This window comes from Raphanus sativus, chromosome 6, assembly GCF_000801105.2.
Source record: "Raphanus sativus cultivar WK10039 chromosome 6, ASM80110v3, whole genome shotgun sequence".
Lineage (NCBI taxonomy): Eukaryota > Viridiplantae > Streptophyta > Magnoliopsida > Brassicales > Brassicaceae > Raphanus > Raphanus sativus.
In genome coordinates this window covers 49,388,776-49,407,575 of record NC_079516.1, presented here as the reverse complement: position 1 = coordinate 49,407,575, position 18,800 = coordinate 49,388,776, and the positions used below count along the sequence as shown (strand labels likewise).

Below are 18,800 nucleotides of genomic sequence, written 5' to 3'. Positions count from 1 at the left end.
TAAAGCAATATAAAAAGAGGAAAAGGTCTGAAATGAAAATTATTTCTGAGAAACTAAATCAAGCATTTAATATATTTTTTTGAAGAATGAAATGATCAATTTTGATATATTTTCTTGCATAATAGCAGATTTATTTAAAGAAAACTCTATTTTTTCCGTCATGTGGATATTCTCTGAGTTCCTTATAAAATAATAGAACTTGTAAGATTTATTTTAAACTTTTGTACACAAAATATTTATTTAGATTACTTATTTTTTTCTAAATAAAAAGAAAATGGGATGGGACATGGGGAGCGTGTTGAGTCCACGAGAAAAAGCGTAAAACGACAACGTTTTAGCATTTAACGTCGTGTCACTTTCTTTGCCTTTCTTCCATGAGACGTCTCAAACTATCTCCTTCTCTACCACTTCCCCTTCACCTTTACCAACACATACACACCACGAGACTACTTCAACTCATCTTTCTCCAATGGCTGCCATTACCGCATTCTCTGCTCTCTCCAGCCCCATCTCTCCTCTTACGGCGTCTCCTTTACTCAGTTCCCCTCCATCTCTCTCCAGATTCCCAAACGCGTCTCTGTTTCCCTCACTCTATACCTCTCGCTGGAGAAAGATCCCGATGATCCAGGCGTGTTCTTCTATTAGAGACGGAGATGAAACGGTCGAAGAAACAAGAAGTTGTGATGATGAGGAGGAGAGTAGAGAGGAGACTCTGATGTTATCAGTCTCTCCTCTGCCTCTCTTCCTCGTTGCAGCCCTCCCTGGAGGTAACTAAAACCACCTACACAACTTTCTCACCTCAAAGTTACGACCTTTAAGTATCCGTTAGCTAGAAAACGGTTTTTGTTCAGTTCATTAGTTGTGGCCTTGTGACAAATGTTGAAGTCAATGTGTAAATGACAAAAGTTAATTATGTTAATGTATATCTTTGCTTGTGGGCAGCTGGGACTGTAAGATCTGTTATTGGTCCCTTTGTGGAGATTGTTAAGTCATTGAACCTCCCTGATTGGCTTGTTCATTGGGGTCATCCTGGGAACATGGTACAAGCTTTCTCCTCCATACCAAAAGTTTCATGCTTTTTATCTTCTTCTGTCTCATTTTCAAGACACATGTTCTTATTTTGTATTTTTGTGACTTGTTTTCTCTCAGGCGGTGGTTCTTTTTGCTATGGGTGGATATGGAACATACCTAGGCTTCCGGATTCGTTATTCAGATGACATTGTAAGTCAAATGTTTACTAAAAACGTATAATGTTATAGAAGAAACGTTTTTTTTTTGTTGATTTAGAGAGTGTTTTGTTTTGTTTTGTTTGAAATGGTTTAGGAGGAGAAGGCAAAGGCGAAAGATCTGCACCCGAAGCTACTAGCAGGAATGTTTTTCTTTTTTGCCCTTGGAGCCACTGGTGGTATCACATCCCTCCTTACCTCAGACAAACCCATCTTCGAAAGGTATCACACATTGATCTCACTGAAGCAACAACGAAAGATGATGAAACCTCTTTTTTGAACTTGTTTAACAATGAATGAATATGGTTGTGCAATGCAGTCCGCACGCTGTTACAGGATTCATAGGTCTTGCTCTCTTGACGATTCAAACAGTCTTACCAACTTTGTTCAAGGTAAAAATAGTGTAATTGCTGGATCTTGACCACCTTTTAATAATTCTATATAGTTTTAGGATCAAGAAAATGGTTGTTGTTATGTGCAGGAGAAGCCTGAGCTGAGGGGAGTGCACGGGATCCTGGGGAGTGGGATAATGGCGCTTTTCCTAGTCCATGCTGCTTTCGGACTTCAGCTTGGTCTCAGTTACTGATATCCTCCTCCTCCTCCTCTCATTTGTTTTTTTTATATTCTTCTCCAGCTGCATGTAACGACTTGAGGAGATTTTATATATAGAGGTCAAAAAGTTTGTAAAATAATTTGAACATTGTTTGACTTTGTTTATAATTTGTTTATGTTTTATATAAACTTAAGCTCTTTTTTTTCTGTCAACATATAAACTTATATACGTCTCAGTATTTTGGGTTTTCGGTTCAGTTCCTTAGTTCTCATTCATGTTTTCTATGTTTTGTTGAATTCGGTTAATAAATTCTTTCTGAGATCTATTTTAGATCTGTATGCATTTTATTTCTCTTCAAGATAATATATCAAAATGAAACATGAAATCAAGTATATGAGTTATTTAGGTTTCAAATATCTTTTTGGATGATAATTCGAGATTGGGTTGAACTTGGATAATACTCAGTAATCCAAGTTATCTTCCCACAAAATCTAATCAAGTAATTTTATACGATTCAAATTATTCGGTTCCGGTTTGGTTTAGATATCTAGTTGAGTTAGATCATCCTTACCAACTAGGCCTACTACACGTCTAAATATGAAAATGACAAATCATGTTATTTGACAGATATGTTGGCCCGTCTTTCAAAAAAATCTAAAAGGACCCGGGCCGAAGTAATTACAATGTCGATATCGGGTCGGATCCTCGCCTCACCAACCCCACTCCACACCAACGACGATACGGAGGTTGGTGGAGATAATGGCTTAACTAAATCTCACCGTCTATTCCTCACTCAACACAAGATCAACGGCCCTTAAAGAACCACACTACCCTACACTCGTCACACGTGATCACATCTCCGCCAACCATATAATCGCAACGAGAAGAGCGGGCAAACCACACACAGATCGAGTCACCCGCCGAGTTTCTCTCAACTCTTTCTCCTCAATAAAAATCTCTCTCTCTCTCGTCTTCAGATCTCGAAATCTCACCTCTCAACACTTCCGTCACCAGGTTCGTTTCTCTCTTCGAACCCATTGTTCCTTTAGATCTGTTTTAGCTACCCCTAGTTCGAATCTCGATTAGATCTGACGAAAGTTCGAACCTTTATAAGATTGTGTCGGTAGTGGATAATAAAGGTGTAGACTTTATTGTTTTTTTTGTAGCTTTCAGACAATGGAAACGTTCCTATTCACATCCGAGTCCGTTAACGAGGGACATCCCGACAAGCTCTGCGACCAAGTCTCCGACGCGATCCTCGACGCTTGTTTAGAGCAAGACCCCGAGAGCAAAGTGGCTTGCGAGACGTGCACCAAGACCAACATGGTCATGGTCTTCGGCGAGATCACGACCACCGCGAAAGTGGACTACGAGAAGATCGTCAGATCCACTTGCCGCGAGATCGGTTTCGTCTCGGCCGACGTCGGTCTCGACGCCGACAAATGCAACGTCCTTGTCAACATCGAGCAGCAGAGCCCCGACATTGCTCAGGGAGTTCACGGTCATTTGACCAAGAAGCCTGAGGAGATCGGAGCCGGTGATCAGGGGCATATGTTCGGTTACGCTACCGACGAGACTCCTGAGCTTATGCCTTTGACTCATGTCTTGGCGACCAAGCTTGGTGCGAAGCTTACTGAGGTGAGGAAGAACAAGACTTGTCCTTGGTTGAGGCCTGATGGGAAGACGCAGGTCACCGTTGAGTACAAGAACGACGGTGGAGCGATGATTCCGATTCGTGTCCACACTGTTCTCATCTCGACTCAGCATGATGAGACTGTGACCAACGATGAGATCGCTAAGGACTTGAAGGAGCATGTGATCAAGCCGGTGATTCCCGCTAAGTACCTTGATGACAACACCATCTTTCACTTGAACCCTTCCGGTCGTTTCGTCATCGGAGGGCCTCACGGTGATGCTGGACTCACGGGGAGGAAGATCATCATTGATACTTACGGTGGTTGGGGTGCTCACGGTGGTGGTGCTTTCTCCGGGAAGGATCCCACCAAGGTTGATAGAAGCGGTGCTTACATCGTCAGGCAAGCTGCGAAGAGTGTGGTCGCTGCTGGACTCGCGCGCAGATGTATTGTTCAGGTGTCGTACGCCATTGGTGTCCCTGAGCCTCTCTCTGTGTTTGTTGACACGTACAAGACTGGGACGATTCCTGATAAGGATATCTTGGTGTTGATCAAGGAGGCGTTTGACTTCAGGCCGGGGATGATGGCTATTAACCTTGATTTGAAGAGAGGAGGTAACTTCAGGTTCCAGAAGACAGCTGCTTATGGGCATTTCGGGCGTGAGGATCCTGATTTCACTTGGGAGGTGATCAAGCCACTCAAGCCAAAGGCTTAAAACGAAAAGGTGGCAGTTGGAAGAACTCTGAGTTGCTGAGAGACACTCTCGCCTCACTGTTTGGGAAACCTATCCATTATATACCATTGTTATTGGGAAAGATTTGAATAATGCTATACATTTTACATTTTGTTTTTTTTTTTGCTGCCATTGGAGTTCAAACACAAGGCTTATGTGTTAGTGAACGCAACAGAAGATTTGAGTTTTATGTTTTTGAATTTCCTTTTTTTTGCTTATGCTCTTGTATTGTAAGTTTGATTGTGTAATCGAGAAATCCATCTTTGTCATCTACTTTTGCTTAGTCTCTGTGAAAACCGTGTACACTTGAAAGTTGCAACATTTTGTTCAAACTATTATCCTGCATATGTACCGTTTTTTCTTCGAACACAATCATGCACTAGATTTTGACCCGCGCTTTGGAAGCGCGGAATATTTTACGATGAAAAATTTCACTAATAATTTAACAAATATTTTGGTAATTTTTAAAGAGTGTGTATTTAAAATATTTTTGCATTTAAATCAGTGTTTTTAAATTCAACCCGATTGTGATTATACCGGTTAATCCGGAGATCTGACAATTCAATTTAGGTTTTTAAAATATACATATTAAAAAAAAATCACTAAAACCCGAGACTAACCGATTGAACTGATGGATGACCGATATGTAATCTAATTGGATTTAAATTGTAATAGTTTCATAATTTGTAATCTTATAATCCAAATTTTAAAGTTTATTATTTTGCAATTTATGAAATTATAACGTTTCTACAAAATTTTAAAAAGAAAATGATATATATAAAATAACTAAGATTAATTATTGTATTGTTTGGAAACATTGATAGTAGTATAAAAATATATTGTTTGGAAACATTGATAGTAGTATAAAGAAATAAATACATTGTTTAGAAACATGGATAGTAGTATAAAGAAAGGAACATTAGTGATTTAATGTAGGTTTAACTATAAAGTATAAATGTGTTTTAATTTAAAAACTTACAAAATAAATGTTAGGTCCAACAGAATGTTTCTGTTTTAATAAGATAGATATGTACATTTTCTCTATTATACACTCCATGGTTTATTATATAACACACTGTTGCTATTGAATAATTTTGTATTTGTATGTCCAGTTTAATCATAGTTGGAAATAAATTTCAATCGTTCGATTCTACAAAGCCCAAAGGGCCGAAGATAACAACACAAAGTAGACTAGGGAATATTAATCCATTTAACAATTGTTTTTTTGGTTTTAGATTAGATGTTGTCAAAAAAAAAAAGATGTTGTCTAAAAAAAAGATTAGATGTTGTCTAAATTTTTTACACTTATTAGAAAATAATTAAATATTTATTTTTGTCTCTAATTAATATATATATTTATTAGGGAATATATTTTTTTTGACAAAAAAAAAGATTAGATGTTGTCTAAATTTTTTACACTTATTAGAAAATAATTAAATATTTATTTTTGTCTCTAATTAATATATATTTTTGTTTGAATTTGATAATAAATAAAACAAAATTCAAACAAAGAAATATAAATAAAACTAAACATTAGACATATATTGCATTGAAGATGTAAAGACATCTAAAATGAAATAAAACTTAAAAATCTAAAATGAAATAAACCTTAAAATTTTAAAACAATAATAAACACGACACAGAAGGAATATATGTTAATGATTTTGATAGCTATAGCTGATTCAAAACATAATTAATCATATATTTTGTTACAACTTGAAAATCTACTGGACTATAAATATGTCAAAAGTTTAGTCATTTTATGTATGAAAACATCAATAATGAAAATGAAGGTTTGGTACAACATGAACTTGCAACCCAATCTGGTACAAAAGCCAGATTGCGAGTAAACTATCAAAAAGGTTAAAAAGACTCTTAAACACAAATCATATTTTTCTGTAAGCCAAAAATCTAGCTATTGGAATGTATGTGTGTATATGAAACAAAAATTTCTCACCCACTAACTACGTGTAGCATGGAGTTCAGATTTCAGATCTATCGTTTTGGACTCCACACAAGTCATTGGCAGAAAAGCTATGAAAAATCAGAAATATATGAGATGCAGATAAAAGAAAGAAGATAAGCAATGAATTCGATTAGAAAGCCATCGATCACTGAACTCATTGCTTTTGTCGTGTGGCATGTATTGTGGTGCAAGCATCCAAAGTCGGATAAATTATTATCATAACTAAAATGACATAACGCTCTTCAATTATATGCGTATACCAAAAGATTCTTGTATATGTTATTATATATGTTGTATGCATACAAGTATGTGTAAATCAAGACACTCTCCGAGTCCCACGTACGCTACAAACCATACTTTAATAAATACCTTACAATAATATATATACGTACAAGATACACGTATATGTATCAAACACCGGAAAATAACAATAACTAGATCATGACCCGCTCGACCGAGCGGGAATCAATTTTTTTTTATCTTTGTTTGTACTAAATGTTATAAATGATTGTAATGTGTATTAATATAACATTTTGATAAATAACAATGTGTACTAATGTGTTTAAATAAGCAATGTGTTTTAATTACTAAATTTGATTTTTAAAATTTATGATAACGTAAAGTAGATTTTTTATATATTATTTAAAATATATAGTGTTATATATTTTATATTTTCAACATTTATCATACAAAATTTATATTGGAGTATTATTTATAAGAAAATATGTTTATCATAATATATTTATATATTATATAAACATATCTACGATTTTTCGTAAAAGGCCATGCGCACCCGCACGGATTTTATTTTTAAAATGTATTCTATATTGTTTAGTTTTATGTAGTATCGAGTTTGTATAATTAAATTTTGTGTTTAAAGAATAATATCAAAACTGTCTTTCGTATGTAAAAATAACACTTTGCAAGCGCGAGTTGTGTTTTTTTATTGTAACACAAAATTTGATATAAAACTTATGTTTTTTTGTACATTACGAAGTTTAATTTTTTTAAATAATTATTATATAATTTCAAAGTAAATTTTATCTCTGAGGTCAAATATATTTTGTGTGTAATGGTTCAAAGCATTTTGTCGATATATATTATATTTCAGTTTGGTTTGTTTTTTAGTATTATTGTATATGTATATACTATACAATATTACTATATTCTATACAATATATAAAGGTATGTGTTATTTGTTTTAGAAAGTAGATTAGGCCCAACGTAGTTAAAGAATAGTCATATCTTTATTTATGTGTCTATGAATTATCTACTAATGTTATTCGTACAAATAAAATCAATATGGCCAATAAAAGTATACTGATCAATTTAAAATGAATTGTATAGGGTAATTCTAGTACGATTCATATTTTTAGTATTCTTTATTCGTACAAATAAATCTAATTTATTTAAATCGACATGTAATAAATGTGAACCATATATGGAATATGGACAAACAGAGAAATTGTATTTAAGGAAATATATCAATGCAAAGTTAGACTATGGTACATATTATATATAAGAAATAAAACATTTAATTTAAATATATGATGTCCACCTTTAAAATCCACCTAGAAGAAGTTGTAATGTTTCTGATTTAATAAGATAGATGAAACATATACACAATGACACGTCCGCATAACATTTTTCTTTGGGCATGGTTGTTACCACTTATTATCGGTGACTTGGTATATATCATATGAGTTTCATATCCCTGCGTCGCCCTCTCTTACAATTGTGTTTATAGTATTATTTATGTAATAAACTTGGGTTCTATCAAACTCAAGCTTGTTTTGGTCGAACACTTGACATAAACAAGTATCTAGAAAGGCAGCATGAGAAAAAGATGTCAAAGAGCTATCTCCTGCATTAACACATTACACATTTCCATTAAGGAAGTGAATTAAACTGTTGCATACCCAGTATGAGGCAGGCGCATATTGCGTTTCTTGGCAAAGAATAAAGATGTTAATGTCGTGAAGACTTGTGATGTTGACATCTTACCATATGAATGCCAATGAGTAAGCACTTTGCATATTAATTTCACTTTGATATCCGTAATGTAATTTTCTGTTGCGCAAGTCACTATTGTACAAAATCAAAATTAATGGTGCTTTTAAGCCGTCAAGGTAACTACCTTTAAATGGAGACATTACATGTTTTTGAATTTACAGATGAATAATTTGGGAGAAAGTTATGACAATGCTTACAAAACTAGGAACTTTAGGACATGCTAATTCTTGCGAACATCAAAGTTAGTATGTGGTCTTGTTTTCATGTAATAGATTCCTTTGATGAGAGATAACTAAACTTCCTATAAAATATTAATTGTTTTGAACATCAGATTGTCTATGAACATAATTTTGGCAAAAACAAATATTTCTTAGAAACTAGTATATAAGATCAAGATCGAAGTATTCTAGATTAGATCAAATAAAAAACTTGTTTTGGTCGACTAACACAAATCTTAACTTGAATTTCTTATTAATGTTTAAAATTATTTCATCTTCATATATAGAAAGTAAATTCTTTAAATCTTCTACTCGTTATCTGAATTTAACTTACTTAATCATGTGTACCTTATCAATTTTTTATTGATTTCCTGTACTTTTTATTTTTGCGAGATGGATACTTACCAGGACATATAGAACAATGAGTATGCAGATCAAAGCAAGTGATCACCTTAACTAGTACTTGAGAGGTTTCCCAAGTGACTGAATTTGCTTACAACCTTTCTCAAGCGATCGGACTAGGAATGATATAGGTGCTTCTGATGTCTTTGGGTCCAGGGTTGTCCGGACTAATATAGTATTAACTTCTTTTTTTTTTGAGAAAGATATAGTATTAACTTGTTTGGCTGCATATATGAAAAAGTGTTTGCGTGGTTTAGTAATTTTTTGAGGAGATGTCTAGAATGTGGAGATTCCCAAAGGATAATACTTGACTGCGATGTAGCTTCTTGTTAATATTTGGTGCGACTGTATGTCTTCGATATCTACTTATTAGTTTAGTTAACACTTAACAGTATACTACCGAGTACCAATTAATATCAGGATTCAGGACCATATAACCTTCTTATTTTGCCATTCAATTTGATTTAGGACATGGATGTTTAGGCTTTAAAGTAGTTTTAGGCTTTTAGCTTTTGAGTTTTGGGTCTTGGTTAGTAGCTTTTGACTGTTTTTTTTATTTTTATTTTTTGTGTAGATTACTCTACACAGTAAGTCAGTAACATATGTTGTAAATTTGTAAAGCTGTATTTATTCTGGATCTTGGTCGCAGCCGGATAATTTTTTTTCTCTTGTTACTGTTTTTATGTTTTCCTCAGTTATCTAACAGCCGACAGAATGTAATGTGCCTTCTAAATTTTGAATCCAATTTATAAGTTTTTAACTTCATTAGAAAAAGAAACAAAAACAAAAACAAAAAATTACTGTCCCATTTTGGACCAAAACTTATGCACGCAACGCAATTATTTTAAAAATCTAAAATCCCAACGCATGCTTTGTTGTTTATTACTCAAACTCAGTAACTCGCTCTATTCATACGATTGCGTTAAATGATCTGGATAACGTAGCAGATTAATGTAGAATGTAATCTTAATTGATATGGATACGAATTTATTAAAATCAAATAAGCAAAATAATAACGAAGTTGGTTTTGTTGACAAAAATGAAATGGCTAATGAATTTTTTGTCGGTCATAAGGGACCCACAACCGTCGCGTATCAAGACTCATATCACCATTGCCGACAAATATAGTGAAAGCTTATTTTCTTTTCTTTTTAGTTAAACAAATTTCATTTATTTCATAATAATCATAGATTTAAATTAAATTTAAGATATTATTAAATTTCAATCCTGTCCTTTCAGAGACATCTCTGCCAATTAATTTGTTTTATATATCACCGAAAAAAATTGGTTTATATATACATATAAAATTTAATTTTCTATCAAGATGCAGTAGGAGAAAAGATGGTGAAATTATTCCATATCCAAACTAATTTCAAAAAGAATTATATTTTAATTTTTTACACATTAAAATTTTTAAATTTTGATTACACATTATTTTTAACTAATAGAATTTTAATAAACACAATTATACTTGAACATTTACAGTTTATCACTAATTAATATTTTGAAAATATAAAAAAAATTGAAACAATATTTTATTTATTTATTTCTAAAACATGATTTTTCTGAAAGAGAGATAGAGAGAGAGCACAACTTACAATCTCCTCAAGAATATTGACATATTATAATCGATATAAGATTAAGGAGAATGATCTTGTTGTTTAAGGTAAAATACAAAGTTATTTTGTTATAGTGAGTTAGGCAACACCTATATACATACTCATTATTTGAATTTCAGTAAGAATTTTAAATTCAAGTTAAAAAAAAAAAAATAAATCGATTATAATAAATTTCATGTAAGCAACAAATATGCTGATTAAGATTTTTAAAATAGTATCATTTTCTTAATATAGTTTTTGTTGATTAAATGTAATTTCTGTAACAGCTAGGGTAGTTTAATGTGTAAAGAGTATATTTGTTTAGCACTTCACTTAACCATCATAGCAATCAACCAATCATTCAGATTCCATATTTAATTTGAGACCCAAATCACTGACGGTTCTAATGACTCCATCTAAATACGTGAACGAAATTTAGAATACGCTTTTCCTTCGCTAACAAAGTTAAAGCTAAATATATGATTAAGTCCTTCAGTGAGGACAAAGTTGTGTGAGGCATATTAAAGTCACGTCGACAAAAAAGTATCCGTTACTAAGATGGCTGAGAGTAGATCGGTGGAAATGACATTTGTTCAAAACTATTGCTAGTTGACATTGTTGATCGAAGAAACACGATGTGTAACATTTTCTTTGAAATATATATATATATATATATTTTTTTTTCTTTGACATTTTATGCATGTCTAATAGTTTTACGTTATGATCAATACATAATCTTTTTTTTTTCTTTTGAAAAGAGACTAATACATAATCTCTATGACACACAAACATCTTGTGTATTGGACTTCTTGTGAAATTAATTTTATAATATTTTGAAACAAATGAAAAAGTCTTTTAATGAAAAATATATTTTAAATAAATCCAGAAAACTCAAAATAATACTAATACAGAGTTATATATATATATATTTTTTTTTTCAAAAAAAAAAGCAGGACAGGTCTCCGTACTTTTGTCCAAGACACATTAAATCTCGTAAAATAAAATGTATATTGCGGTGAAGTTAGTGAAAAGAATTGAGAAATGAAGAATTAACTAGTTTGATCGGTACTTAGTTTGGTACCGTACAGTTGTATCACGGCATTGCTCCATGCTTAATTATTCGACAAGGCCGGTCATGAGAAGATTTTACCGTGATTTTGTACCACAAAAAATTTCTACTGTTTTCTTTTACATTTATGGTAAGTACAATAATGAAACTTTGCTGCAGAAAGACATCCAATGAATGCATTTATATACACTTTAATGAAACACGCATCTGCTTTTTCATTGGCTCTATCATAATAATTGTTTTTATTACTATCGCACTATTTCCACAAGTTTTTTTTTGCCTCTAAAAACATTGCCACAATGCCACCAACTGTGATATGAAAGGGGAAAAACGGTAAAACTGATGCAAGATGACGAAATCATACTACTGATCATCTTGCTATTAGTTTCCGTTAAGTAGCAGTAGCAGTAGTACTTGTTCTTTTTTTTTTGTATTGATTGGCAATTTGGCATTGGTGCATCGACGATTATCATCAATTCTCTTAACATGCGGAAACAATTATTTATGGTCCGAATGACAACATGAAGTTTTTTAAAAAATTAATGACAACATAATTAATGGTATAAAATAAATGAAAAACAAGTGTGGTAAATGGAGAACGAGACAATTTTGTAACATCACTTCCATTCCATGTGCAAACTTTTTAAAAAAAAATCTTTGATGTATTCAACGAGTTCACAATACAAGATTATGGTTGTAGTAGGCCATGCCAATTGGTGTTGAAACCATTTGTCCTTGATCGGTCAATTTGTGTGAATGTAATCTTAACCTAAGATTTTTCCATAAATTGAAGTGTATCCCGCGAGAGCAACGTAATAATGCTAGTGATGTTATATATTTTTGGACCGTTTCAGAGTCTTAGGTGAGTGGGCCACCAATTTTCATTATGTAATTTTCTGAGTGGGACCATTTCCAGTTTCCATCATAAACGCTTATAATATATGCCATACTGATGTCCATCCACCCCCCACATCATCTCTCTCCCTGCATTTATATACTCCACTCTTCTTCTCTCCACTCCACACAAAAGAAGAGAACCAAAACATGGCTAACTCTCTCATCTCTCTTCTCCCAATCTTCCACTTGTTGGTGTTATTAGGATCCTCAGTGAATGCTTATTGGCCACCATCACCTGGTTACTGGCCAAGCTCCAAGGTTGGGTCCTTGAACTTCTACAAAGGTTTTAAGAATCTTTGGGGTCCTCAGCATCAGAGAATAGACCAAAATGCCCTCACCATCTGGCTTGATAGAACCTCCGGTACTGTGATTCAACTCTGCTTTTCATTTTCTCAAGTGGGTATTTCAAATTTGATTTGAAGATTATATTTCTTTTTATTAATATGTTTTTGGTTTCTGTGTGTATATAGGAAGTGGATTCAAGTCAGTGAAGCCATTCAGATCAGGCTACTTTGGAGCATCCATCAAACTCCAGTCTGGTTACACTGCTGGAGTCATCACATCTCTCTATGTGAGCTAGAGATTCTTGAGTATACCTTTTTAGTTACATTTTAGTGACTTAAATTTAAACGAACTAATATGAATTTTTGCAGCTATCAAATAATGAGGCACATCCAGGATTCCATGATGAGGTGGACATAGAATTCTTGGGGACAACATTTGGGAAGCCTTACACACTTCAGACAAATGTGTACATTAGAGGAAGTGGTGATGGCAAAATCATTGGTCGGGAGATGAAGTTTCGCTTGTGGTTTGATCCCACTTCGGATTTTCACCATTATGCTATTCTTTGGAGCCCTAGAGAAATCATGTAAGCACTTCTTAATTTTCTTATAACAAATTACATTAAGATTGTTTTTGTTGAACCTAACACATTAATAACAATTAACTAGTGCAGTTATAAAAGATCCGTGTTGTGAAAAGAGAAAACTATAAAATTATTGTGGCCGCAGATCTAGGTGGATGTATCTAGAGCCATATAGTAAACAAAGATAGTTAAAAATTTATTTTATAAATGGAAAAAATCTTTCGTAGGGTTGCATTATTCGTGCAAGAAGAGATATAATTAGAGACAAACAAGAAAAGACAACGACCGTACGACGGTGGACAACTATGCTTGATTTTTTTGTTAAGTCGCAAATAGTTAATGATTTTCTCATGTTATTCGTTTCTAGGCATAGCCAAAATGCCAGCTTTACTCACTTTTAGTTCCTTTAACCAAGTATGATTCCTTTACACCTATGAGGTGCAACCACGTCAATGGGACATACATAATCTACCTACCATTTTCTAAGCATTTAAAATATAAAATTAGTTTTCTAATTTTTTTTTATAATTAAATCTCTCACTTTCTTACCAGAATGTTATTATATAAAACATAACATACATACTTTTATCTGTGCATATATATATATATATATATATATATTCCTTATATAGCATTCAAACTAATATTGTTTTTTCTTTATTTGTATTTTCAGATTTTTGGTGGACGATATTCCTATAAGAAGATACCCAAAAAAGAGTGCGGCTACATTTCCTCTAAGACCAATGTGGCTTTACGGTTCCATATGGGATGCTTCTTCTTGGGCAACTGAGAATGGTAAATACAAAGCTGACTACAAATATCAACCTTTCACTGCCAAGTACACCAATTTTAAAGCGATTGGTTGCACCGCCTACTCACCCGCACGGTGCCATCCACTGTCAGCTTCACCATACCGTTCTGGCGGATTAACTCGTAAGCAATACCAAGCAATGAGATGGGTGCAAACACATAATATGGTATACAATTATTGCAAAGATTATAAACGCGACCATTCTCTAACGCCGGAATGTGGGCGTTAGAAGAAAATTTGAAAAATGTTCTGAAGTTTGAAATTTTTAATTTTCATTAAGAAAGTTTTGCAAAAGAATTGGGAAAAATTCTGAAGGTTTTATGCTACTACATTATTGTCTGTTTTTTTTTTGTTTCACAAAAAATAAAGGGTTTATTTTTTTTTTCTTATCATCTTGTCGAATATGTAAAGGTGTCCAATACCACATTGTTTGTCAAATGTGTTAAAAAGATGTTTGAATGTTGTTTCGTTATTCCACACCATGATCAGACTTATCTTAGCAATTTATAAATCAATTATTAATAAAATGGAGGGTACAATGCCACTAGCTAGATCGATGTAAAAGTTACGGGAAAGTATATTTTAGCTAACAGCTTATTTAACCGTCATGAATTATTATCGACAGATCTCAAACGACTCCTTGATAGTATTATTTTGGATGTCTATATCAGGCCATAAACAAACTTCAGGCTATCTAGTTTCAGTCTTTGTAAAGATAAAATTCACATTAAATAACGAGGGAAAACAACCGGCAGAATTTCAAATGCATTGCAAGGAAATAAATGTCAGGACCAAAATGACAAGTAAGACTGCAACTGATCTAGATGGAAATATTAAGTTCATATAAAATTGATTTTCTTTTATTTTATATTTAGAAAGGTTATTTCAATCAATTTTCTTCAAAAAAATTCAATCAATTTGAGTATATATGATTAACTGTGGCTTATCCTTTACTTTCTGGACAGTTTGATTATGTGCAATTAAACTAAGCTAAGCAGAAATACAGAATCATATAAAATGGCGAAAATGATCTAAATATAGGAAGTTGATATGTACTGAAAACGTATATATGTAAATATAAGTATGTATACTTATATTAATTTTTTTTTGACAACAAATAGCTAATCTAGTTAAGAGGAAGTATATTAAAATTTAATCCGTTGATTTTATAATACTCGACCACAATCAAAACGTATGATCCATAATAAGAAATATATTAATTAAACTAGCTTCAAATTATGTTATAAAATCAATAAAATTAAATCTTCTTGGATTTATTCATCAAAATTTCATAAAATTATATATAATTTATCCATAAATTTCTCATACCAAAATATTTATTTCCTAGATATTTTTCAAATTGTAGCAAAAACAAATATTTATAAAAAATTCTCCATAGAGAATGATTGGAAGATATTTAGTGCTGTAGAAAAATTATGGTTGTGATTGAAAAGATTCAACATCACTTGTCAATCAAGCATCTACTGTATAATATATTTTGATGGATTCTAATAAATAACTTGTAATCACCAACCAAAAACTTTAGATAGAAGAAGCAACTTCAAAAATAGTAAAATTTCGCACTTTGTTTTTCCAAAACATTGCAATTGTTATCAGTAAAGTGCTTGGAAACAATTTGGAATTTTAATCTGAATGAGCTGTAAATCTTCCTGAACATATAAAATAATTAAGGTATCGCATATATGAAATCATATCTATATATAATTGGACTCTATATGTTCTGAGAATCACGTCAATGATTAATTTAATCCCTTATGAACACAAATATATTTCTCATGATTTTCTTAGATGGTAAATATGTACATTGTTTAGGCAACATACTTTTATAAAAGTTTTTATTGTTTTAAAAATGCTTAGAGAGGAGATCGAAAGACTTTTTCAGATATTTTGATTGGAATTCCAATATCTCTATCTTTACTTTTAGTGCAATTCACTTAGTTTATTTATATCTTATTTGATTATAACTGAGTAATTTATTTGTTAGACTTAAGATTTTTATAGTTTTAATGAACTTATAAAATATATAACTGGTATGATGATTTATTTGAATTCTTCATATGATTGATCTTACTACTTGTATTCTATATTACCTGTTTATTAAAATGACAATTATATGAACCAAAAATACTGATCAGCTAGTTCATGAAGCTCCAATTGATGTGCAGACGGTTGGAGAGTCTGATTCTAGGACTGGCGAAGTTCCAAAGAGATCTTATGCATCCATTGTAAGTAACTTACATTTGGGTTGTGTAGTATCATCTCCTCTTTATCAAGCTGTTGTGAGACTTTGGGCTACTCTACCCTCAAGATTTAACGCCGTTGGTGAATGTAATCTTAATATGTAGGTGATGCCGTGATGGTTATGAAAGAGAATGCTTCATATGATTGATCTTACTACTTGTATTCTATATAACGAAAATTCTTCATTATTTTTTCCTTATCTATTAACGAATATAGCTTTGTGTTCAATGGAAAAAACATGACGTCATGAACACCAAATATAAAAGAGTATAAAAACTTTTCTTTTATGCTTCTGTTTTGTTTTATATATTTATTTTGAAAATTTCGAGTTTTGATTTTAATTCTAGATTTGATTATTTTATCAGATGGTAGAAGCATTTTTATTTTTTGTTCTTTTATTTAAACATATAATTTTTTTTAATAAATGACTGTGTTGACATCATAATTCTTAAATTAATATAATATGATCTCAAACTAAATAATTATGTTTTTGCTATAAAACCGAATAAACCGAAAACGACGGTATACAAACTGAACCGAACTGAAATAAATATGGATTTAGAATAGTAGTTATATTTCACTAACCGTAAAACCGAAAAAGTGGAAAACCCGAACCCATATCCGAATTGAACATTCCTAGTTTGAATTATTGTTTGCCACATTCAGTTGCACATTTATATTTTAGTTGACCGGTTCTACAACAATGATTTTATATCACCGGTAATTGCTAAAAAAAAAAAAAAGCTGTGTAAAAGAGGATATAATAAAATATACTATAAAAAGAAGATAATGAAATTTTACTGGCTGATCCGCGAGAGTAATAAATAGTCTCCCGCCCTCTTTTCAGTCTCTCCTCCTTCTCTATCTCTCTCGTTTCTTCAAATTCATAAGACTCTTTATTTATTTATTCTCATGCTCTGTTTCTTGGTTTATTCAGACACCATTATATCCCAATTGCTTTGACCATGCATGGTAAAGTGAATTTTTTTACTTTTGAAGCGTTAATGGTGCGAGTCGAAACATTCTTGATCTTTGTGGTTTTGTAGCTTGGAGTCAAATTGAAAACGAGAGAACAAATTGAACTGAATGATAATGCTTATTTAAACTAATTCTATAACTGTAAGAGTGCATTCGATTCCAATTGCTTTTACCATGCATTGTCGATTTTATATCCCAATTGCTTTTACCATGCATTGTAAGAGTGCATTCGATTCCAACATTCTATCCCAATTGCTTTTACCATGCATTGTCGATTTTATAAGATAATCGACAACTGTAAGAGTGCATTCGATTCCTGAAACTAATCCTGCTGAGCTATGTTGATAAATACAACGAGAGTTAGTTTAGATTAATTAGTGAACAAATTGAACTGAATGATAATGCTTATTTAAAAGTAGTATCGATCAACACTCAATAGTGGCGAGCGACACTCTCTTGAATTCACATACAAAAGTTAGAATTTTAGAGGTAATCATCTTCGGTTAGAAGAGGGCCTGAAACCGACCCAGGAAGTAAACGGTATCCAACCTCATTGCCATGTTTCGTTCTCCTGTTAGGGTTAACCACCATCAGCTCCTCTGCTCTTAGTCCAAGTTTCACCGAACCTCTGCCTCGGTCTTTGCAATTTTTCGATTCGTTGTCCAATAGCTTTTTCTCGGTGTGCCGACAGATTTTGGAGTCCTCTTGGTCACAAGTTTGGTACGGACAAATGAATTTTCCTTACCATCGACATCAAGATCAAGACGGAATGTCACGAAATGGTTGTGGCTGACTGAGACCGTATTATCTGCAACAATGGTCCTGTAAATATCGTCTTTTTTGATCTCTGATCTTTGAACATATTCCACTGGTTTAACTTCTAGAACACCGGTTAAACCGACCTAGGTAGGCACAAGTGACAATGTTAAGGACAAGAAAATCAAAATTTTCTCTATGGTTCAAAGAAAAAGAGTGACAACACTTGAACAAATCAAATTATGTTATGTGGTAAAAAATAATATTTTCTATAAATAACTAGGAGTTTTCATGTAGCATGTACAGAAATAATAACTTTAAAAAAACAATTGTTCGCTACATGAAATACTAACCAATACATGGCCATCCATATAGAAGACTAAACTAATATATATCTAAATACATGAAGAATATGTTATGCATGGTAACATCCTCCAATTTAATGATGTTATTTAGTTAACATCACAAGCATAATTTCATTTATCCAAAAAATGACTTGGATGTAAAAGACATTAACTCCATTTGATTATCCCGTTGACAAATTAAAATTCATCCTCCAAATTAACTCCATTTGCACATACATTATTTCCCTTAAAATTTCTTTGCGAGTGACATCCGAAAACATTATTCATTGGTCTAATGAATTTTTTTTATCACATATATGATATCATAATATATTATTTTCTGTGATTTTTTGGTATTGTTTATGTATAAAGGAAGTGATGGATGAATACGACTAAACAGTGAGTATGAGCATTTCATCTGATTTTGGTAGATGCGTACAAGACGACTGAAAACATCAAACATTCGTTTACA

General features: G+C 32.4%; 3 protein-coding genes across 5 annotated transcripts; all 3 read left to right on the top strand.

Annotated features, from left to right (window-relative positions):
- Nucleotides 1-378: 378 nt before the first annotated feature.
- LOC108811689 (uncharacterized) lies at nt 379-2,026 on the top strand. Its single transcript, XM_018583779.2, has 6 exons — nt 379-767; nt 943-1,040; nt 1,150-1,221; nt 1,324-1,448; nt 1,546-1,618; nt 1,708-2,026. Exons 1-6 carry the CDS (start codon nt 470-472, stop codon nt 1,810-1,812), a joined length of 771 nt encoding a protein of 256 aa, XP_018439281.2. The 5' UTR covers nt 379-469; the 3' UTR covers nt 1,813-2,026.
- A 607-nt stretch (nt 2,027-2,633) lies between these two features.
- LOC108811687 (S-adenosylmethionine synthase 3) lies at nt 2,634-4,419 on the top strand. Of its 3 annotated transcripts, none has more exons than XM_018583777.2 (2): nt 2,634-2,793; nt 2,946-4,419. In XM_018583777.2, exon 2 carries the CDS (start codon nt 2,956-2,958, stop codon nt 4,126-4,128), a length of 1,173 nt encoding a protein of 390 aa, XP_018439279.1. In that variant the 5' UTR covers nt 2,634-2,793; nt 2,946-2,955; the 3' UTR covers nt 4,129-4,419. The 3 variants fall into 3 exon arrangements, with proteins under 3 accessions (XP_018439279.1, XP_056844270.1, XP_056844271.1); XM_056988290.1 differs by having other exon boundaries at nt 2,664-2,793; nt 2,925-4,419; XM_056988291.1 differs by having other exon boundaries at nt 2,666-2,793; nt 2,953-4,419.
- Nucleotides 4,420-12,385: 7,966 nt separating this feature from the next.
- LOC108806456 (probable xyloglucan endotransglucosylase/hydrolase protein 32) lies at nt 12,386-14,460 on the top strand. Its single transcript, XM_018578578.2, has 4 exons — nt 12,386-12,670; nt 12,780-12,880; nt 12,963-13,180; nt 13,851-14,460. Exons 1-4 carry the CDS (start codon nt 12,457-12,459, stop codon nt 14,215-14,217), a joined length of 900 nt encoding a protein of 299 aa, XP_018434080.2. The 5' UTR covers nt 12,386-12,456; the 3' UTR covers nt 14,218-14,460.
- Nucleotides 14,461-18,800: the final 4,340 nt, after the last annotated feature.